We start from the raw sequence: 23,431 nt of genomic DNA, 5'->3' as shown, positions 1-23,431 counted from the left end.
GCAGCCAGGCTGAGGGCTCTCCCTCTCCGATGAGCAGCGGACTCATTCCCCAGAATGCAGCCTGGCCGCGTCCATGCCACGCCCGAGCCCTGGAGGATGACCCTGCCCTGCGGGAGCCTGGCTGGGGTGGTGGACCAGGCAGGTGCATCCCAGGGCTTCTTCTCCCCACCTGTCCCCACAGCTCCAGCCCGGGGCACCCACCTTTGGCAAAATAAAGTGTCTGACCCTGAGATGAGTCTGACTAGCCTGTCCTCAAAAATGGCCTTGGTGCCAGACAGCAGGAACTGTGACTGGAACATTCTGGCACCGATTGCTCTCACGGTCTCCTCACTAGTCTTCCTTTTTGCACCCCTGCTTCCTGTGGTTGGGTCTCCCCCAACACAGCCCATGAAGTCTGTTTAGAACAGAAGACGGCTCATGTCACTCCCCTGTTCAAAGCTCTCCAAGGACTCCCCACCTCTCTTAGCATGAAATCCCGGATCTAAAGTCCCTGTCCTGGCCACAGGACCCCACGTGACCTGACTCCTGGCCAGCCCCACGTTCATTCCCCGCCCTCCTCCCAGCTCTGTTTGGCTGCCCAGTCTGCGCACTGATCCTCCAGCGGGCCGGGCACACCGCCTTGGAGGGCCTCCACACGTGCTGGCTCCACCTGGAAAGCTCTGCCCCAAGTGACTGTCCGGCTTGCTCCATCCTTAAGCCAGGTCTCTGCTCAATGACACTCCTCTGAGGGGCCTGGGTGGCCACCCCCTCTGCCCTTGCCAAACTTTAGTCTTCCTTTCTAGCACTTCTTATGACCTCATGCCATACAACACATGTAAATTTGGTTTTTGTTGATGGTGTGTCCCCTTTGCCACGGGGCAGGCTTGGGCTGGTGTCCCTTCCTGGCCCAGGTCTGTGCCTGGCTCCTGGATGGCACTCAGCAACGCTTCTGAATTTTCTGTGTACATCGCGGTGTGCATATCTGTGTGCATCTGCACGTATGCACATGTGCCATCGCCCAGGCCTGCCTCAGCACGGAGAGGCCACCTCCCTTCTGCACTGCAGAACCACTGCCTGGCCAGCAACGGTCGTGTGAGGCTCTGTCCCCACAGCAGATGGGCACCCATCAGAGGCCAGCCTGCAGAGACACCCTGTGCTGGGGCAGCCAAAGGCCAGGGCTCCTTAGTGGTCATCAGGACCAGTCTCTCGGGCTGAGTAAGATCCCTTGGGATGCTTGGACTCATCCTAGGAAGGAAAAGGAAGCCCTGGAAGGCAAGTGTGCTTTTTGTGTTATTGGTGGGATGGGAGACATAAGTTGTGAACTTTGAGTAGAAAAAGTAACATGACCTCATTTTATCCCTTAAACTGATGAGGTGGGACCAGCTGGTAGCTTAAAAAGGGAAGAAGAGGAGGAGGAAAAAGAGAACAGGAGGAGGAGGCAGAGGCAGAGAAAGAAAACACAGTTTGTTGTGGGCAAGTCTGGCATGAAGGCTCTGGTGTCCTCAGGCAGCGGCAGGCAGTGTCCCTGTGTCCGATGGCCCCTCTTGCTAGCACAACTGATCGGCTCTGAGTTCTGGGCGCCCGAAGAATCCCTCCCTGATTCTGCCCAGGCCTGGAAGTCACCCAGGCCTCCTGGGTCTTCACCAGCTCGGGGAATCACCCGGCTCTGGGACCCTGGGGTTCCTCCCCTGGGGAGCAGGGGTAATGCGGCCTCTGCCTAGGGAGGGTGTGAGGATGGAAGGAGCCGCACCCCATTATGGGCCAGCAGAGGACCTGGAACATGGTGGACCCAGGGGACTCTGACTGTCCTTCTAGTTGGTTGGAAAGCCTGCCTCAAACCTCACACAAAACTCCCTGTTAACGACTGCCTCTGTCTCACTCAGTCATTCAATTATGCAGCATACGATGTCTCTCAAAGGACGGCTGGGGTTGAGTAGTGTTGCTAGATGCAGCAAATAAAAATATACAATGCCCAGTTAAATATGAGCTTCAGATAAACAATGAATTATTTTTTTGGCGTAATACGTTCTGAATAGGACATACACTATTGGGACAGGCAGACACTAAAACATTAATGGTTGTCTATCAGAACTCCAATTTTAACTGAGCATTGTTGTGTCTGGCAATCCTAGCTTTAAGGAGTGGCCACTGGGCTCTGCCTTCCGCTGTTGGTGTCCCCTCCCCAGGGCATTTCCCAGAGGAAGTTCGGTGCACAGCTGAGAGAGGAAAACTTCTGTTTTGTACACGGGCTGGGTTGGTTCAGAGGGACTCCTGGCCCTTGGCATTGACCTCTTGTCGCTGGCGGTTTTGAGAGTTCCCGGAGAGGTGTTTTCAGTTGCTCCCTGAACAGTCTGCAAGCTCCAGTCACCCACGATGTCCTCTCCATCTCCAGTCCCTCCTCGCTCGTGTCTGCTGTCAGCATGGTGACTTGGGAAGGCAGTGTCCTCACTGAGGTCACTTTTTCCAGGAGCGGCTGCTAAGCCCAAGTCGGCGACGCGCAGGGGGGCTGACTTCTGTGCAAAGCAGCCCCCTTGCCAACCCTTCCCACCTCTGGCCCAGGTACCGCACCTCTGAGACCCTCAGGAGCGGTGTCAGCACCCGGCTCTTAGTCTCTTCTCACCCGGTGCCCGCCCATCCCAGAAGTCCCCGGGCCAGCACTAAGTCTTCACCAGGAGGCTTCAAACATCACCATCATAGTAAGGACATTTTATTTTTAAAAACAAAAATTATCACTTAAAAATATATATATCGTCCATATTTCAATTTTCTTCTCTAGAAACTTTAATTCCAAAAATGGTGGGAACATAAACGGACACAGAGGACCGCAGTGACTTGCAGAAAGCGCAGGACAGGACCTGACCCTGTGGTGACTTTTACTCTAGAATCAGGTGTGGGTTGAGCGCCTTGGCCCGCAGACTGTTCATCTCCTCCAGCACCTTTTCTCCAGCCTTCTCCGTCGGAGGTGCTTGGTCTCTCACCTCTCTAAACACAAAACCCAACAGGGACACATCAGGGCGTGTCACGGGACACTCAGGTCACCCACCAACGCCCTGCTGCAGGGCCAGCACTGCCAGGGGCACCTCAGGGAAGGCTGGAGGAGTTGTTTACATAGATCTATATAAAGAAGGTTTTCACTGTATTTAGCGATAATTTAGTTACCAGTGGAAACACTTCGCTAGTAAGTGATTCAAACCGGCTTCCACACTCAGCCGCACCAGTGTTCTCAGTGCGGCCCAGTTACCCAGCTTTCAGTCTCCGTGTCCAGAGGTACGAATGGTGGCAATTCCCGTCTCCCAGGATTGTTGCGAAGATGAAACGAGAAGTTATTCATAGACCTCCTAGCATGATGTCCTCTCAATGCTCAGGCAGCATCAGCTGACTCTTCACATTTGTGAATAAAGCAGACACACAGTATCTCTGACTCTGACAACGGCTCCAGAAGGGTGGGAATCAAGAGGGAGGTTATGCACCTGGATCAAGCAGTGGTTGACATGGAGCCCAAACCTTTGCCTGGTGTGCAAGGGGTTGCTGGGTAGAACTTTCCAAAATTCTGGGAGGAAACAAGGAGAGCATTTGATGGAAAGGACAGATGTCTAAAGACGGGGAGCACAGCTACCTGATCTGCCTGCATGGGAGACACAATGTAAGATCCAAGGCTTCTGAACCATTCTCTGAAGAGGGTGAAATGGTAAGTTCCGGCAAGTGCCTGGCAGTTTTGAAAAAGCAGAAATATCTGAAAACAGAATTAAAATGTTCCCTAATGCATATAATTAAAAAATTAATTGGTACTAGTTTATGGAATTGATTTCAAAATATATATGGGATCATTTCTTCCTCTAAAGACATTAATGATTGAGTGATACTGTGACGTTCTGAGGAGTGAGGATGGTGTGTCAGCAGCTAACGTCGTTCTCAGTTTCTTGGACATTTGGCAGCAGGAGTCCCGAGTGGGTCTCCAGGGCGCTGAGGCCACCACCAGGGCAGCAGAGAATCTCAGGTTAATCATAGCCGAGAGAGAAGAGATAATTCTTTGTATCCATGGAAATAAATATTTTCCAAAAACCAGATGGACAGCAGCCTTCATGGGAGAAATTAAACACTGATGCATCCTTTTTGCCCTGTCCCTGTCTAGCCAAGCTCTGGTTGTGTGCGCCTCTGTGAGCGAGGACTCCGTCAGCTTCTGGCTGAGGCTGAAGGAGGTGAGGAGAAGGAACTCGTAAGGACAGAGGACAAAATCTAGCATCAGATAATGCTTGATATGAGCTGGAGAGTATTTCAGAACCAAATCACTTCTGAAAATCATCTGTGTTTGAAAATCATCAACTGGTTGGAATATTATTTAGCCAATAAAATGATAATTAGGTTGACCATTTTGACATATGAAAATGTACATAAAATAATTTAAACTGAAAAACAGGTGAATTCAACATGCCATAGATATGATTCCTGAAAATGTGTATTTTGAAACAATTGGAAACTAATTTGATGTGCAGAAAATGTTTAGAGTTCATTGTTAGTATTTTTGTAAAGTAGCTGAAATATATTAAAAAAGAAAAATGATAAACCACTTTGGGTGAAAATATGAAGTAATAACTTCTATTTCATTTAATAATAATGTGATAACCAAGTGCCATTCATTATTAGCTCTGTAGTATAAAGGGTGAAAAAGCACGTTAAAGGGCAAGGGAGCAGAGAAGTAGTGGATATTACCCCGCTCACATGCAAGCCCTTCTATGCCCAGGGGGCAGTTTTGAGATAGAAACAAAAGGCTTTTATTTAAAACTCTTAGGCAACTGTTTGAAATCTGAAATAAGATGCAAATTGCATCTGTTTGTGGAGGTGTCAGGTTCTACGTGCTGTGTCTTGTAACATGATATTTTATCAAAACAGATGCTCACTGAAATTCTGCTTAAAATTTTTATTTCCTAAATTTTCTTTCACCAGAAACTGCCAACCTATCATATTGGTAAAGAAGAAAAAACAATGATAGCATTCTGTGTTGTTCGGGGCATTTGAATGTGGGCAGCCCTGACCTCTGCTGGTGGGAGGTGTGTTGATGGACTTCCTGGATGGCAATGAAGCAGTATATTTTAAAACCTTAAAATGCACATTGATCTAGCATTTACGTTTCTAGGAATTTATTCTAAGGAAATGGTCTGATAAGTTTGCAACGAATTATGGCCCAAGGATGTTGGTTGCAGCACTTCTGGGACGAGCAAAATGCTGAAAAGGGTTTACGTGATCATCAGTAGAGGGTTGGTTAGGTAAATTACGGTCCATCTATCAGTGAATTATAATGATGTTTATCTGCATTTATAAATATATGTTTATGACGTATTGCTAAATAAAAGCGTAGAGGACAAAGCAATACATATAATATCATTGAATTTTGTTCAACTATATATAAATTGAAAAATACATATATATAAATACATACTTGGAAGACCATACATCAAAATGTACAAGTTATTGTTTCTGAGTGATAGGATTATTGTTTTTCTTTTATTCCTTATAGTTTTTCATATTTTCTGATTTTTTAATAATAAAAAAGCATTTTTTTTAAAAGAAAAGGAATTTTAAAAAGTATACTTGAATTTCAAACTTATAAACCATATGAACTATAGGTGGTTATTCACATTACAACAGTATTCTTTACAACCCGTTTTTTGAAGGAGGGGGAGGATGACGTCTGTTTAGCTGGTTGGCCCCTGATGGAGAGGCGGAGGGAAGAACGAACATTTGCTGAGCAGCTATTTCACATCAAGCAACTGGCTTGATGTCTTCACACTGGCATCTCGTTTCATCCTCACGACCACCCGTGAGAGAGATTTTATTTTCTGCCTGTTACAGTGAGAAACCGAGGCCCCGTTACCGAAGGTAAGTAACGTGGCTGGAGATCTCACGTGTAATAAATGATGGAGCTGGGATTCAGCCCCAGGTCTCATCTGGCTCCAGAGCCTGGGTTCCTGACACTGAATGAAACTCGTTCAGCTGTTAATAAGAAACAAACACATCTCCGAAATTAAATGACAAGTCGATGGGAAAATTGGATTCAGTTTTTAAATGTTTACTTGCCAACATTTGAGAGAGCATAACTGTGCGTAAAGTAAATACACATCTAAATATCTAAAGCATCAGAAATGTGTTTCTTTTGACACGTTTTTAGGTTCAGACAATACGACAGTTCTGTTTGTCACGTAGGACAGATTTTACCCAAGGTCACCTCTTACTGAGGCATAAAAGCATCCACTTACTTCTCCTTCTTGGTGTCCTTGGAGTCCAACAGGGGGAATTCTGCTTCGATCATTTCTGGAGTCAATGTAATTTCTATATTCTGTTCACAGAGCTCACTGAAAAGGAATAAGATGTTTAGCTGGAATGGTTTTTCCTTCCCAGAATAAAACAGAGAAATATTGTCACTGTTTAAGAGTTACGCAATTCTTGTGGCTTTCAAGGTCAGTTCCACCTACTCTGTTGAGTCTGTGTTAAGAGAAGCATGAGGCTGTATATTGTTTCCATCAACAAACAGTGGTAGGAATGGTTTTTTTTCTTTTCTTTTTTTTTTTCCAGGATGATTAGCCCTGAGCTAACATCTGCTGCCAATCCTCCTTTTTTCACTGAGGAAGACTGGCCCTGAGCCAACATCTGTGCCCATCTTCCTCTACTTTATATGTGGGATGCCTACCACAGCATGGCGTGCCAAGCTGTGCCACGTCCTCACCCGGGATCCGAACCAGCGAACCCCGGGCCTCCGAAGCCAGCGTGCCACCTAACCGCTGGGCCAAGGGCCCGCCCAGGAATAGTTATTTATAAGCAGAGAATAAAAAGCAATTTTTAAAATGGGGTTACAGAATTCATATTCTTTTCCAGTGCACACAGAAGATTTACCAATATTGGCTCTATCTTGGACCATAAAGAAAGCCCGAATGAATTCAAAAGACTGAAATCCTTCAGCGTATGTTCTACGGCCACAACGGAATTCAAACAAAAACCAGCAGTAAAGAAGATAACTAAAAGACCCACAACTGCTTTAAAAATTAAATGATCTATTTCTAGATAATCTATGGATGAAAGAAGAAATGAAAAGGACCCGGGCAATTTTCATCTTCCGGCGGCCTGCTGTCCCCAGAGCAGGGGCACACTTTTCCGTCAAGGGCGTGGCCGTCATCTGGTCTCTCACAACTGCTCAGCTTAGCTGTTGCAGCAGGAGAGGAGTCACAGAGGACACGTAAGCGAACAGCGACGATCGAACCCTGTTTAAGAACAGCCGGCAGGCCAGGTTCGGCCGTGGGCCGTGGTCGCCGGCCCCAGCTGCTCGGTGGCCGGGCTGCAGCGGAGCGGAGCAGGCAGGGAGGGTGCCAGGGCGCCTGCTCGCTGCATCCGGGTCCCGGCCTCAGGACGACGGCTCGGTCTGTCACCCCCTCTGACAAGGGCCTGGCCAAACGGGGACTTCACTGCAAGGGCGGCTGGGAGATCCGGCCTCCAGTCTCAACATCTGCGTCGCTTCCGAGGCGGCGGCGGCATTTCGACGGCAGCAGCTCCGCCCGCTCGCTTCAAGAGAAGCGCTTCCGAAGCAGAGGCGCCCAGCGTGGGTTCCAGCAGGAGCCCCGCACGCGGACACACAGCGAGGCGGGCGGGCGGCCTCCGGGCGGGGAAACGCCCGTGCAAACTGTGAAGAGCCGTCCCGGTGCCACACGGCGCGGCAGCCGCTGGACCATCACCGCCCGCTGCTCCGCGGACACTGTCTTCCCGCCGGCGCGTCCTCGCCCTGAGGGGGCGCGGGGTTCTTGTCCCAGAGGGGGCGCGGGGTCTTCCCCTGCGGTGGCGCGGGGGTCATGGCGCGGGCTGAGGGGAGACCGCCGAGGCCCCGCCGGTTTCCCGCGAGCGCTCCGTCCGCGTCGCCCCTCTGGTGACCGCCCGGCTCGCCGGTCCCCACGAGCTCCCCTGACTGACAGCCCCTGTGCCGGGGGCTACAGTTCCCGCCGCAGACACGAGGACCCGGAGTCACCGCGGTCCGCACCCGAGCGCCGAAGGGACGAGGGCAGCCGGGTTCCGGGCAGCCGAGCGGCTCCCCGGCGGCCCCAGCAGACAGGACTGTCCCTCGAGCCTCACGGAACCGGGCGCGTCCTCCCCCGGGGCGGCCTCGCGGGGAAGCGCCTCAGGCGGCGGCGAGAGCACAAACGCTCGGCCTCCCTCTCAGCCCGGGACTCCGAGCTCTGCCGCGCGAGGGTCACCAAGGACGGTGCCCGTGGGCGGGTCCCACAAACCCGGGTGTGCGCCTCAGATGGTGAGGATCTCACTCACGCACTGTGTGCGTGGAACGACGTGTAAGCGCGCAAGGCGACGGCAGGCCCAAGGACGCGCGTCCACCGGCTGTCCAACGTTCACCGCCAAATCAACGCAAGCGCTGCGGTCTGGGGCCGGATTCTCCACACCCCTCCAAGCCCCGCCCACCGCGCAAGCCCCGCCTCCGCCCCGACCTGGAGGCCCTTCGGCCCCTCCAGTGCCCCCTCCGCGCAGCCCCGCCCCGCCCCGCCCCTGAGACCCGGAGGCTCCTCGGCCCCTTCAGCGTCCCCTCCGCCTCGCCCCGTCCCTGAGACCAGAAGGCTCCTCGGCCCCTTCAGCGCCCCTTCCGCCCAGCCCTCGAGTTCCCGGAGCCGGCAGCCGGGTGCGCGCGAGCCCAGCGTCCCCTCGGTCGGGCGGCGGGCTCAGCGCACCGTCGGGCCGCGGGCTCAGGCGCCGGTTCTGCGAGGCCCTCAGCCCCGCGCGCTGCCGGGAAGCGGACCGCGTCCAGCCCGACGGTCGCAGGTACCGTTCGGCGGCTTCCAGTCTGTCCTCCTCGGGCAGGGCGTCCAGCGTGGCGGGCACGTGCGCGGGCAGCAGGGCCACCGCGAAGGGGTCGCAGCTGTGGGAGGACACAGGCGGCCCGGTGAGCGGCTCGTCCGCAGTCCCGGCCCTCACCCGGCCTCCCGACGCGCCGGCTCCGCCCGGGGAGGCCCAGCCCTGGCGCCCTCCGGAGCCGCTCGGCGCCCCGCGGGCGGAGGACGGGGAGCCGCTCAGCTCCGGGCCCGTCGCCGGCGAGGCCTCTCCCGGAGTCTGGGCGGGAGGTTGGGCGCGTGGTGTCTGAAGTTAGGTTACTTCCCGGGGGAGTCGTCAGATGGCCCACTTTCTGTGCCTAATCCGTTCCCCAGTGTCCTCCTCAGTTCTGTGTGACTTCAGCCTTCCTCCCTACCCCCTTATGTATTGTTTGGTGTTATAAACTCAGAGCTTTCTAGAAAAATTCCTGGCTGTTGAGGACAGTAAAAGAATTCAGATAGGGAGAAAAAATATATTGTCATTTTAACAGTTGGCGGCCGACGTCTGTTCCGAGATGGTGGAACAAGCACTCGCTCTTTGTTTTTTCTTTTGGTCTCGACTCCTTATAAACCTTTGCAATGATATTAAAGGAATAAAAACTGAACGCACAACAGCGAAGAACAGGAGAAAAGACATAAATGGATGCAAGTTTTCAACAGTCTCCTGGACGCCGGGGAGAGTCGTCTCCTGAAGAGGAAAGAAGGACGGAGCGCGGCCGCGCGGGAGGGACCGGCCTCCTCGGGCCGGCGGGGCGGCGGACGGGCGGGCGCGGCGGGAACGGACGCCGCGGGGCCCAGCGAAGCCGCCTGCGTGCGCACGTGTCTGCGGGACACGTTTCCTCTGGTTCTTTTCTTGTGCAAATATGCACCTGCTCGCCAGGTATGGAGACTGGCTGAATAAAACTCTGGCACGCGGCGTTTACAGCCGTAAAAGAGAGGGCGGGAGGAACCTATGCTCTGATATGGGGAGACTTTCAGGAGAGACTGTAAGTGGAAAAGCAGAGTGCACAAGAGCATACCTAGTGCGCCACTTTTTGTACAAGAAAAGGGAAAAGAAGAAAAATACACGTATTCTGCTTAGCATTACAAAGAGAAACACAGGGAGGATGTTAGAGGACCAAGCTGTGGCGGGACAAGGGGCGGGAGGGAGACGGGGCGGAGTGACACTTCGCTGAGCTGCCTTTCTGTGTAGCTTTGAGCTTGGAAAGCATGTTAATGTTCTACATATTCAAAAAATAAAATCAGTGAGAAAGTGAAGAAAAAATCCCAAACTGAAAGTAAACTGAAACAATATTTCACATGAATTCCATCATCACACCGGAGGGAAAGAGAGACAAAAAGAAAGAAGGAAGGAAGGATGGGTGGAAGGAAGGAAGGAAAGAAGGAAGAGAAGTAATGCAAGTAACTTATAAATACAGTATTTGACTCCATATTCAGTCTAGGACGGGATGGGGGTAGGGGAAAACTGCAAATAAATCTGAACTCTGTTTATTATGCTTGTTTATTAAAGTGGTTATAGGTGAAGGGATTCTGAAACCATTTTAGATGTACTGTAACATTCAGTAAATGTGTTAGGAGCCAGGGCCCTCCCCGTGGGAGAAGGGGCACAAATATGGAATGGGGGCGAGCAAGCAATAACTATGGACGTTGACTGGAATTATAAGCATTGATGTGAACTCATGGTTTATGAGATATGTACATGCATGTGTACATGTGTGGCCATGTGCACATGTATCTGCACATATGTGTACAGTCAGGTGTCGCTTAACGAGGGGATATGTTCTGAGAAATGCATCGTTACACGATTTCATCATTGTGCAAACGTCAGTGTGTACCTACACAAACCTGGATGGCATAGCCCACGACACACCTAGGCTATACGCTACTAATCTCATGGGACCAGTGTCATACACGCGGTCCATCGCCGACTGAAACGTTATTATGCAGCACGTGACTGTATTCATGTATGTGTGCATGTATTTTGGTATGCACACGTATATATGTGTGTGTGTGTGTGTATATTTATACATATTTCCCCACATACACCCCTGGCTTGTCTGCTGAGGAGGCCAAGGAACAAAACCCCCTGCTAGCTATGTGTACACCTGGCACCCAGATTTTGGTCTTTAACACCATTCCTCACTAAAAGGAGCCTGGGCTCCACCGCCCAGAGATTAGTCCCATTTACTGATGTCATGACGAAGAATGCAGGTTCTAACTGCCAATCCCTGAAACTTCAGAAGGCCTGCAGCTGGAGGAGAGGGGCTTCCTGCCGAGAAGAGAAGAGGGACTGAGAAGTTGAAAGGCTGGACTTCTCTCCAGAGACCAGGCTGGTCCGGGAAGACGGAATGGCAACAACCAAGAGCCTTTCAGGAGATAAAACATCCCATTTTTAAATTCTGAAACCCTATTCCTCTTGTTTTTTGTGTGTTCATATGTTCTTCTGAAATGGAAATGGTGGCGACAATAGATGGTGGTTGGGCATTCCTGGACATTTTACTAGTTGATAAAATCTGGAAGTCTGGGAACTACTGGGTTAGACAGTGTCTTCAGCTGCTGCTGCCTCTCAGATTTTATGGAAGTCCTGGAGACTCAATCGGGTCTCTGAATTTGTTAAACAGCAAAGAAACTAAGTGAGCTGTTTTGATTGTTATGAATACAAAAATGACTTGGAGTAAATAAATACTAAATAACCATATTGCATGGTTTAACGACAAACAGCTAAGTCTCAGGGACAAAAGACACGAGGGAAGTACCTCATAAGTAACAGGAAGTTTATTCAAGCAAAATGACTGCAAAGTTGAAGTATCATTGATGGACTTATAGGAACTTAGAAAAAGAATGCGATTATTATTTTGTAACTGCTTCTAGAAATAAAAACAGGATCTTGAATCTTACATCATGGAAATTCCTAAGGAAATATAGAACTCTCTCTTGATTTTATAATCTGCTATGCAATTATGGTTTATTTATAAACAAACTGGCCCACAGAGCACAGAGCACTCGGACACAGAAGCTGAAGGTAACAGCTCATGTTGGAGATTTTCTTTAGTTCATGCAGAATTTGCGGTTAATTTATGGTTAATTCAAGCCCAAGGTAACTGCATTCTGATTGCTTTTTGAAAGGACAGCCTTGGGAGATTTTTTCCAAGGACATTGCTTTGGAAAAAAGGTAATTTTTTTTTTCTTAATTCTTGAGACCTGTGTGTGCTGATGGTTGGGGAACTCAGGTAGTCTCTGCTTTTCACCATTTCTCATTTTGCTTAGTCACATGCCTGATGGTACCCTACAGCCAGCTATGTTTGATTCACCAATGATGTGAGTCAATTTTGAAGTGTCCTCAGCCCACAGCAAAATGAGGCAGTGTGTCAAGGTGGTGACGGACCATTGCCATCTGGTGGCAACAGAGAGATTGCAAGGTTTAGTGGGTGGGGGTAGAGGGTAGAGGAGCAGAAGAGTTATTAAAGATGGCGCTAGATGATTCACGTCATCATTTTACTTTAACCTCACAACAGCGGTGAGGATGCCATCACCACTCCCATTTCACAGACGAGCAAACTATTGCTCACAGGGCTTCAGTAAGAAGTAACTTGCCCAAGAACATGGAGCGGGTGGCACAGCTAGTGAGGAATGGAGGCAGGTCTCTGGACACCCAAGTGTTTGTTCTCTCTACAGAATCCCCTCCGACTCTGGAGATTTCAGATTTTAGAAATGTGCTAAAATGAAGAACAAAGATGCTCAGTTTATTTTGAGATGGCAGCGGGCTGGATGAGGTATGAATGAACTCATGGAAAAGGAACTAATATTTTTGAGCTGCCACCATATCCCCAATCCTGTGCCTGGTCTCATGTTAATCTCCAGGCAAAGGAGGTCATAGACAAGCACTAAGGAAATAATCCAACGGGCAAGCGTCTGGAAGTGAGACTGGAATTTGCTTAATTCAGGAAGAGCTTCTCTGCTGGCAATGAAGGAAGAAGTCAAATTAAGTGTTCTGGAGTCACACACTGGATTTCAACTGTCTCCTCAAATACTTGGGGAGAGGCGGGTGGATGGTAGTCTAAATGGAGTCGCTGCACATTGGGTGAGCTTTCCTGCTCCAACTAAAATTAAAATGTTAAGGCTGAGAAGGGTCTTCGCAACAAGTCCAATCCCCTTGTCTTCTGGACAAGAGGACTGGGCCCAGACAGGTGGCCGAGGAGTGTGGCCAACATCACACAGCTCGTGGAGGCCATGTGGCATTCTGGTGAGGGAGAGGAACTTGAGTTTCTGTGTCAGAGGATCCAGGACATGCTGGTGGGAATCGGGGGTATAAAGGTCACCTGCTGATCTTGGTTGGTGGTAGAGCTCAGGTTTCCTGACCATTCCTGGGGCCATGATAGGGCTCTGTCCTCTTGGGGTGGGCCTCATTCTGGATCAAAGGATTTGAACAACAGGTGACTGCTGATGATAATCATTTTGGGGTACTAGTCACATTTTCTCACCAGTAACCCATTTAACTATGTTTATAAGGACAACAGACTAAAGAAGCAGATTCAAGGGCTTAGCAATGGCTTATGGACCAGGCAGAGTCCTAAAGAAAAGGCAGCAGTCTCCTTGTTTGATATCATAGGGCTTTGAAGAGGTTTTAAGCAAATTAGCAAAAATGTGGTTACTCTAAATTTCTTCTTTCCTTCGCCCAACAATATTCTCATCTACCCACTCTGTTTCTGGAGCTGAGTTCTAATGTCTCTGTATGATGACAGCCATGGGACCCAACAGTGAATGCCAGGCTGTGGCATGAGAGAGAAGTGGATCCTCTGGAATTGGATATGGAGGGTGTAGAAGGTTGATCTTGGCAATTTATAAATGTTAAAAATTGACCATGAATATTTCAGCTGAATTGTATGGATTCATTGTCTATTTTTATTAAGTAAGGCCAACTAGTCACCTGTGACATTAATTTTTTAAAAAGTGTATCTCAAGATACATTCAAAATATGAAAATCAGTTATACATCATCATATTTCTCTGACTAGCAAACTTCCCTCATGCACTAAAAGTATAATTTGACCTATTGTTGGCATTTTAACTTGTTGGGATCACAGCCTCTTTAATCCGTGGGGCAAACGTACTCCTGGGAGATAAACAATGAGCAGTGGCTTACCTTTGTGTGGTCTCTACCTTAGAGGTTTCAGGCAGGGATGAGAAAACCAGGGGCTGGAACCTCTTCCAGTGCATTATTCCAGGAATTATGTCCTGTAATGAAAGCCGGCACAGGGTGCTACATGTAAAGGAGCCGTCTGGTGAGGTGAAGTCCAAGAAGGACTTCCATTTCATTCAGCTGTGACTGTTCTGTCCTAAAATTTTAGCTCCAAAATGTATCATTTCAGTAAGTTTGATTCAACTTTTCTGAAGCTAAAGACAACCGCACCAGCAAAGGGCACTAAACAATGCAACCTGGAGTTAAAGTGGGGACAAAGGAGAGTTTTTCTTCCCCCTGTTCATTAGGCACATAAGCGACATGTCCTGGGGATGGAGGGCAGGTTTGGCCGTACAGTCTGTTTTGATTATTGTGAATGGGATGCCAATGCAACATTCAAAGAGGATGGGACCTTCATCAAATGGCATTCCAGGCAGGGGAAGCACGTGCGAATGCATGGAGATGCAAGGAGGGTGCTATCATGAGATGCCACTCCCAAAGCTGAGTGCAGGGGGTGTAATGGGGGCTGACAGGAAATGAGGCTGGAGAGGCAGCTTCGTCACGAAAGGCCTTAGTGGCCAAGCTAATGAGCTTGCAGCTGCTCCTACGGAAAGCAGGGACCGCTGAGGGCTTTCAACCTAGAAAACAACACGATCAGATTTATGTTGAAGGAAGATTTCTAGGGAGGGCTGACTGCATGGTGGGGCGCCATGGAGTGGAGTAGAGGGAGCGTCACAGGCTGTTCGAGGCAGACTGGGGGAATCCAGTGATGGTCAAATATGGGAATGAGGGAGAGGAAGGGCTCAAGGATCACGTAGGTCATGGTCATTGCACAAGTCACAGAACAAAAAGGCAAGGAGGTAATACAGGAAGAGGAGGCAGTTTGAGGTGTGGTTGGCAGAAGTGGGTGGAGATAATGATCTGAGTTAGGGACTTATTGAATTTGAAGGGCCTGAGGGCAACTGCCAAGAAATGGCGCTGGCTATTCAGGTCAGTTTGGTGATGTAGGGGGAGAAGGAATTCTTTGGAGCCTCCTCCTTCCTGTGCATTTGTCATATCGCCACCTTGTCCATTCTGCTATGTCTATAAAAGTTGGGGCCAAAGAAAGAGGAAGTGAGACCATGGGGTTATGCCTGCCATGTGACTGTTTTTACATGGTTGAAATACAGATAAAATGAATATTAGGCGTAGCCTTCAAGGGAAAAAGAGTGAGAATGTTGAGGAAAGGGCAACGTGCAGCCTGGGAGGTGGGTATGGGCAGGACAAGAGTGATGCTGCGTCTCCCACCCGGACCCCTGTAGAGTGTACACAGCCGCCATAGTTACCATTCCTGTTCTGCAGCTGTGGCTGCAAACCGTCTTTCTCAATTCCAACTGTGACCCTCCATCCTTGTCCCCTGACCTTCCCTGCAGCCCAGGGCCAGCCCTGCCAGTGAGCCTGGTGATGGCATTACCGTGTGATGGAGAAACTGCTTTTGGGTGAGAGGAGTGCTGGACCCATCGTGGGACTCCTTGGTGACCTTGTACTTGGGGTGAGAACACAGGTGGTAATCTATCAAGGTTTCTGCGTAGGTCAGAGGCTGCTTCACAGCAAATACTCCTGGACTGGGATTCTGTAGAAGACAGAGAGGAAAAAAGATTCTCTTCTGTTGACCAGTTTCTAAGCCAGGCATAGGACAGGCGTCAGCTACAGCTCTCGGCACTAGCACCAACACTCTGATTCCATGTCGGCTCGTCTGGGAAAGAGAAGCAGGGGAGCAGAGGGGTCTTCAATTGGCAGCAGTCACAGCCATTCATAAATGTCCCTTTTCTGGTTTGAGCTTCATGACATACTACATGGGTTTACTAAACTCACGTGGAAACAAGGACAACTGAAATCACAGCTTAAAACGGCCTAAAGAATTTGTTTCTAAATATGATGAATTAAGGAGATTTATTAAATAAGCAAACTGGTTTTAAAAATCAAATAAGCTTCTGGTTTTGAAAACAAAAATAGCTTCTTAAAAACTAAATGGAGGACAAGAGGGTGACGTTGTATATCTCAGGAAACGTCAACATTTCACATTGTTTTGATCATGTTTTTCCTTCAGGAAGGCTCCATTTGGATGTCGGATCTGATGTTAAGGGAGAGCCTGTTTTTCACTAATTTTCCAGCAGAGGTGATGGAGGCACAGGGCAATTATATGAAAATACGAAAATATAGGACCTTTTAATGTTCCTTCCTGGGCTTGTCCGACAAAAACCCTATTCTTGTTCCAAACGACAACATAGCTTTTGCCCTCAGTTGTTTAATTTCAGATGCTTAAGAACCATTAAGTAGAAATTTTGTTCTTTTTGTTTGTATGTTTTTAAAAAACTTTTTTAAAAAACAATAAAACTCCACACGGCTTATGGAAACCCAGTCTCACTGCCAAGAAACAAATGTTCCCTGCAATTTAAAGGAAATGCAGCTTGACCAAGGAGCATTACAGCACCCAGGCGCAAGAGCTGGGAGAGCCCAGGTGTGGTGTAGGTATTCCGTGTGCTCCAGTCAGGAAGGCTGGGGAGACCGTGAGCTCTGAGAGCAGAGAGGCTGACTGAGTTAGGGCCTGGGAGAAAGACAGGGGAGGGCTCTTGCCTGAACTCATGGATATAGAGCAAGGAGAAGGGCAGAGAGGCAACGATGGCCACTGAGGGGGTCTGCAGTGCCCACAGTCATGCAGAAAGAAACAGACACCTTGATGAGCACCTGCAGGTGAGGGAAGGTAAGGGTACATATATGTGTGTATATATGTATATATATATATATATATATTTTTTTTTTTTACAACAGCAGATTCTTTGCTGCTCCTCAAGCGCTGCATGGGGTGGGAACAGAGACGGAGAGAATGTAAACATTGGGTTCCACCCCCTGAAGCTCGACAGAAGACCCTTTACCCAGACAGGGGCTAGAGGGTTGGAAGGGAGCAAGGTGAAAGGTGGGCCCCAGGTGAGCCAAAGCAGGGGAGGCCTGAGGATACCGAGGCAGGTGGGTGGAGAGGAAGGACAGCAAGGAGGGTGGTGGGGGGGAAGTGGGGACAGCTCCTGTTCCCGTGCGTGTCCCCTTAAGTAAGCTCTTATGGAAGGAGAACCAAAGGACAGAAGCAGAGCGAGCACCACCTCTGCCCCACCAGGCCCACCAGATCCTCTGTCGTAGTCACAACACATCCAGAAGTAGAGCGAGGAGAGCCTAGGCCCCCAGCCAGGAAGTGGGAAGACAGGCAGGACTGAAGAAGGGAAAAAGGAACCTGGCTCCACTTCCTGGGTAAAGGGAGCAACTGGAGTGTAGGAATCTGAAAACTGCTGACCGCCATCACCAAGAGTCATCCTTGTGGTGACAAAAGGCCAATCAGCACAGCATCTGGGAAGGGATCCCAGAGGGAACTGGGGCAGGAGTGACAGAGACCCCAGCTGGGCCTAGTCATGGTGTGACTGGGAGGCAGCGTGAGGGGAGGGGGCTGGCCATGCCCTATGGGGGTGGTGATGGGGCAAGGTGCACCACACCAAGGAAGGGAACGAGCCTGTGGCCTCCAGGAGTGCCTCCTACACTGCTTGATGGAGGCTGGGTGACATTGCTCTGTGGCCAACTGTCTTGATCTGCCTTGGGCCAAGTGTAATGAGTGACATCTTTTTGGAAATGGTAATATCAGTGTCTCAAAGAGTTGTCATACTTCAGAACCCCCTGGGTGGCCATCGCTACCAGAGTAAGTGGTCTGAGTGGTCACCCCATGATTATTTTTATTTGAATTTTCCTCAAACTAATGCATGCATACAGTAGCAACTCACCCGCTGGAAGGATTAGTGACGAAAAGCAACAAGGCTCCTGCAGGCCCTTCCTATCCCCAGGCCCACCCAGAGGCTGTTTTTTCCCATTATTTCTGGGTTTTGTGTCTGTGATGGTGACTATTCTAACTCTAAACATTATGCTTATTTTTCCATCTCTCAATTGTCAACCTCAGATAATGCCAGTTGACGCTTTACTAAGCAAGATAAGGATTTTGCTCCTGTAAACAACTGCTCCTTCCAAACGTCTTCCTCCCAATTTTGAAAATTACATCATAATTTTTAGTCCTGCTTTTGGTTATCTTTGTCCTGAAATGATGCATTTATACTCCTATTTCTTGTTTCCTCGTCTTTAGTTGAGTATTTCAACTCCTCCTCAGGTAAAATGAAAGCATTAGCATTCCTACACTTTCTAGTACCTTTCCTCCTCTCTTCTACAATTTACTTTTATATTATTGAGATGGTTAACACTTACATTCTGGAACCACACCAAGACCTTCATGCTTTGTTCATAAGCTGTCTCTAAAAGCTGAGAACTAGTAAATGGCATTTATTTTGTCTTAATGGTATAGATATGTTTCTCTGCCAGGCAAAGAAAAGGCTCGTACTGTAGTTTTTTTGTGAAGATTCAATATCATGGTCTGTGGGTCACTGAGAGAGGAGAGTTCTAGTATCAAGAACCCCAAAATGGGTTCTATATTTAAAAATTTTCCAACTCTTAAAAAGCATGCCAAATTTTAATTTGTTTTTCTATTTGGAACACAGACTGATTTTTAGTTGATTTTTCCTCGTGGAATTTATAATGGCCTTTTTTTGCTTGAATGGCGTGCCTTTATAAGATCCTCGGGTGTCTCCATCCTTCCCACTGCACTGTTCATGCGTGGAGCACACCCTTCCCTTGACACCTCTTTCCCAGAGCCCTTCACCCTCTCTCCTCTGAGCTTAATGTGCAGATATCATCCAAGACTTCACTATAACACTTTACCAGTTGTAACGGGGATATCTTTCCTTTTACTTTTGTTTCTTTTCTTAGGGTTTCAAATTCTTTCTTTTATAGCTATATTGAGATATAATTGATATACAATAAATTGGACATATTAAAAGTATATAATTTGGTATGTTTGACATATGTTACATCTGCAAAACCATTACTGCCATAAAAATAATGAACATCTTCATCACTCCCCAAAGTTTCCTCTTGCCCCTTGGTAATCCCGCCAGCTCTTCATACCATCCACCCACCCAAGCCCCAGGTGGACATAATCTGCTTTCCGTCTGTACAGGTTACTTTAGATGTTCTAGACTTTTAAATAAATGGAATCACATAGTATGTATATTTTTTGGTCTGATTTCTTTACCCAGCATAACTATTCTGAGAATCATCCATGTTATTATATGTATCAAGAGTTCACTCCTTTCTGTTACTGAAGAATATTCCATTGTATGGTAATACCACAGTTTGTCTGTCAACCTCTTGATGGACACTTCTTTCCAGTTTGGGGAACATATGAAGCTGCTGTGAATATTCCTGCACAAGTCTTACGCTTCCATTTATCTTGGGTAAATACCTAGGGGCAGAATGGCTGGATCATATGGTAGGTCTATGTTTACTACTAACTTTTTAGTTTGTAAGAAACTGTCAAACTTTTTTCTAAAGTAATTGTACCACTTTACATTCTCACCAGCAGTCTTTTTAATTTTAGATATTCTGACAGAGGTATCCTATTATGGTTTTAATTTACATTTTGCTACTGATGCATTATTTTGAGCATCTTTTCATGTTGTATTTGTCATCCTTTGATGAGATGTCTGTTCAAATCTTTTGCCCATTTTAAAATTGGGTTGTTTGTTTTCTTACTATTGAGTTTTGAGTGTTCTTTATACATTTTAGGTACAAGTCTTTTATCAGATACATGATTTTCAAATATTTTATCCAAGTCTGTGATTTATCTTTTCATTTTCTTAACAATGTCTTTAGAAAAGCAGAAATTCTTAATTTGGACAAAGTCCAATTAATCCATTTTTTTTCACTTATGGATTGTGGCTTTGATGTTGTATCTAAGAAATCTTTGTCTTACCCAACGTCACAAAGACATTCTCCTATGTGTTTTCCAGTTTAGGTTTTATATTTAGGTCTATGATCCATTTTGTGTTAATTTTTGTAAATGGCATGAGGTACAGATTGAAGTTCTTTTATTTCTAGTTATTTTTATTTTTGGTAAATGGATATCCAAATGTTCCAGCACTATTTGTTGAAAAGACTGTCTTTTCCCCAATGAATTGTCTTTGACCTTTGTCAAATATCAGTTGACCATATATGTATGAATGCATATATTTCTGGATTCCTTATTCTGTTTCACTGATCTGTTTGTCTCTTTTTATGCCAATACCATACTGTCTGGAGCACTATAGCTTTCAAATAAGCTTTGAAGTTAGGTAGTGTAAGTCCTTTGACTTTATTCTTCAAAGTTGTTTTGGATATATTTGCATTCCATATAACTTTTTGAATAAGTCTGTCCATTTCTACCAGAAAAGCCTGCTAGTGTTTGATTGGGATTGTGTTGAATTTTTAGATTAGTTTGGAGAGAACTGGCATCTTAACAATGTTAAATCTCCCGATCCACCCACATGGTATATTTCTCCATTTATTTAGGTCTTTGATTTCTCTCAGCAATGTTTTATAATTTTCTGTGTATCAGTCATATATTTTTGTCAGATTTATCCCTGTTTCATATTTTTTGATGCAATTGTTAAGTGAGATGGCTTTTTAAAATTTCAATTTTTGATTGTTGCTAGTATTTAGAAATATGACTGATTTTTGTATATTGATCCTGTTTCCTGCAATCTTGGTAAATTCACTTATTAGTTTTAGTAGATTTTTGGGTAGATTCATTGTATCTTCTACATAGATAACAATTTTGATTGTGAATAAAGACAGGTTTACTTTTTCCTTTCAAATGTGATGCCTTTTCTTTCTTTTTCTTGCCTTGTTGCAATGGCGATAGTTACAATCTTGAATAGAATTTGTAAGAGTAGACATCTTTGTTTTATTCCTGACCTTACAGGAGAAGCATTCAGTCATTTACCATTCAGTATGATGTCAGCTCCAGGTTTGTAACAGATGCCCTTTATCAGGTTGAGAAAGTTCCCTTCTGTCCCTTACTTGCTGAGAGTACTTATCAGGAATGCTGTCAGATAATTTTTCTGCATTTGTCGAGATGATCATATTGTTTTTTTTAAAGATTTACTTTTTTTTTTTTTTAATTTAAAGATTGGCACCTGAGCTAACAACGTGCCAATCTTTTTTTTTTCTTTTTTGCTTTTTCTCCCCAAATCCCCCCAGTAGATAGTTGTATAATTTTAGTTGTGGGTCCTTCTAGTTGTGGCATGTGGAACGCCGCCTCAACGTGGCCTGATGAGTGGTGCCATGTCTGCGCCCAGGATCCGAACTGGTGAAACCTTGGGCTGCCGAAGCAGAGCGCGCAAACTTAACCACTCAGCCAGGGGCCGGCCCCTGTTTTTCATTTTTAGTCTGTTAATATGGTGAATTACCTTGAGTTTGGAATGTTAAATCAATCTTGTATTCCTGGCATAAGCCCCTATTTGCTCATGATACATTACCCCTTTTATATTATGATGAATTTGATTTGTTAAAATTTTGATTTTTTTTTTTTTTTTTTTGCATCTATGTTCATGAAGGATATTGGTCTATCCTTTTCTTTTCCTGTAATGTCTCTGTCTGGCTTTGGTTTCGGAGTAAGACTGGCTTCTAGAATGAGTTGGAAAGTAATCCCTCCTCTTCCATTTTATGGAAGATTTCTTATGGATTTGATATTATTATTTTCATGGATTTTGTACTACATGTTTGAGAGAATTCTTCAGTGAAGGCATCTGGGTCTGGAGTTCTCTTTGTGGGAAGGTTTTTAACCACCAATTCAAATTCTTTAATAGAGATAGAACTAGTAGAGTTATCTATCTCTTTTTGACTAAGATTTAATAGTTTGTACCTTTTAAGGAATTTGGCCATTTAACTTAAGTTGTTGAACTTATTGGCATAAAATTTTTCATAGTACCAATTTATTACCTTTTTAATATCTGTAGAATATGTAAGGATGTCACCTCTCTCATTCCTGATATTGGTAATTTATGTCTTTCACCTTTTTTTCCTGATCATTTAGGTTTATCCCTTTTATCGATATTCAAAGAACCAGTTTTTCTCTATTGTTTTTCTGTTTTCAACTTTATTGATTTTCAGTATGATTGTTACTATTTCTCTTCTCTGCTTAATTTGGGTTTCATCTGCTCCTTTTTCTGAGTTTCTTAAAGGGTTAGTGAGGGCGCTAATGTGAGACCTATCCTCTAATGTCTTAATTCCCCCCAAAATTTTTGTGTTGTGCTTTCATTTTCGCTCAGTTAAAAATACCTTCTAATTTCTGTTTTGATTTCTTCTGTGGACTATGGGCTTTTTTTCACTTGAGGAAGATTAGCCCTGAGCTGACATTTGGGCCAGTCTTCCTCTATTTTGTATGTGGTTCGCCACCAAAGGATGGCTGATGAGTGATACAGGTCCGTGCCCTGGATCCAAACCCATGAAACTGGGCTACTGAAGCAGAGCACACTGAACTCAACCACTAGGCTGCGGGGCTTGCCCCTGTAGGCTATCTTAAAGTATATAATTTAGCTTCCAAATTTTGGGGGGATTTTCTAGATAGTTTTATGCTATCCATTTCTGATTTAATTCCATCAAAGTCAGAAAAAATACTTTATATGATTTGAATCTTTTCAATTTTATTGAGCCTTGTTTTAGGAACCAAAATTTGGTCTATCTTGGCAAACCTTCTGCACACATCTGCAGAGAATCTGTAGTCTGCTGTTTGAGGGTAGTGCATTCTTGCAGCGTCAGTCTTGCAGGTCAAGTCGATCCAGAGTGGTATTTGTCCGTTATGTCCTTACTGATTTTCTGTTTACTTCTACCAATTATTGAGAGAGGGGTGTTGAAATCACCAACTATAACTGTGGAGTTGTCTATTTTTCCTTTGAAGTTCGATCCGTTTTTGTTTCAGGTACTTTGAGGCTCCAGTGTTAGGTGGGTAAGCGTTTAGGATTGTTGTGTCCCTTCGATGAACTGCCCCTGATCTTAGGTTCCTGTCCTATACAGAGCAGGTGCGCCCTGAGTATTTGTGGAATTAATGAATTAATAACTACTGATATTTTCCAAGGAAGTATGAGCGTGACTATGGAACATTCCCTTAACTTCTCCACACCAGTTTTCTCACGTTTAAAATGGTGAGGGAGTGAGAGTGGGTGGGTCTGGGGGACAGGAGACTGGAGAGTGGTTCTCAAATCTTGCTGTGGGGAACCTTGGGTTTGGCAGGGTCGTCCTCCTCAGGGGACACCCTGAGGGAAGTGGAGGGGTGGAGAGAGCAACTAGGACTTTATTTTATGTATTGACTATGTAAAATTTCGGCTGATGAGAGGGTTCTGGTGCTAAATGAAATTTGAAAATCACTGAGTTAAATGTCCTGTGAGGTGGTCCTGGCTCTAAAATTCTCTGTCTCTGGGAACACTCCTCTCAACCAATGAGCCTATGAGAAAATGCCATGAGACTAAGAGAAAATG

At 46.4% G+C, this 23,431-nt stretch overlaps 1 protein-coding gene across 3 annotated transcripts in view; it reads right to left on the bottom strand.

The window, feature by feature from the left end:
- Positions 1-2,671: 2,671 nt before the first annotated feature.
- The window catches only part of LOC123285311 (cilia- and flagella-associated protein 221-like), an 84,972-nt gene continuing 64,212 nt past the window's right edge, over positions 2,672-23,431 (bottom strand). Inside the window, exons 20-24 of one of the 3 annotated variants that reach the window (XM_070507457.1) lie at positions 15,466-15,624; positions 13,977-14,068; positions 8,792-8,884; positions 6,234-6,329; positions 2,672-2,961 (exon numbers count right to left, since the gene is read on the bottom strand). In XM_070507457.1, coding sequence (XP_070363558.1) covers positions 2,853-2,961; positions 6,234-6,329; positions 8,792-8,884; positions 13,977-14,068; positions 15,466-15,624 — 549 coding nt within the window. In that variant the 3' untranslated portion in view covers positions 2,672-2,852. Of the gene's footprint in view, positions 2,962-6,233; positions 6,330-8,791; positions 8,885-12,068; positions 12,229-13,976; positions 14,069-15,465; positions 15,625-23,431 lie in introns of those variants that run through there. The other 2 variants (XM_070507458.1, XM_070507459.1) reach the window with 2 other exon arrangements.

This window comes from Equus asinus, chromosome 4 (genome assembly GCF_041296235.1).
Source record: "Equus asinus isolate D_3611 breed Donkey chromosome 4, EquAss-T2T_v2, whole genome shotgun sequence".
Taxonomy (NCBI): domain Eukaryota; kingdom Metazoa; phylum Chordata; class Mammalia; order Perissodactyla; family Equidae; genus Equus; species Equus asinus.
Note: the sequence above shows the minus strand (reverse complement) of the source record. Positions and strands in the feature narration are given on the sequence as shown.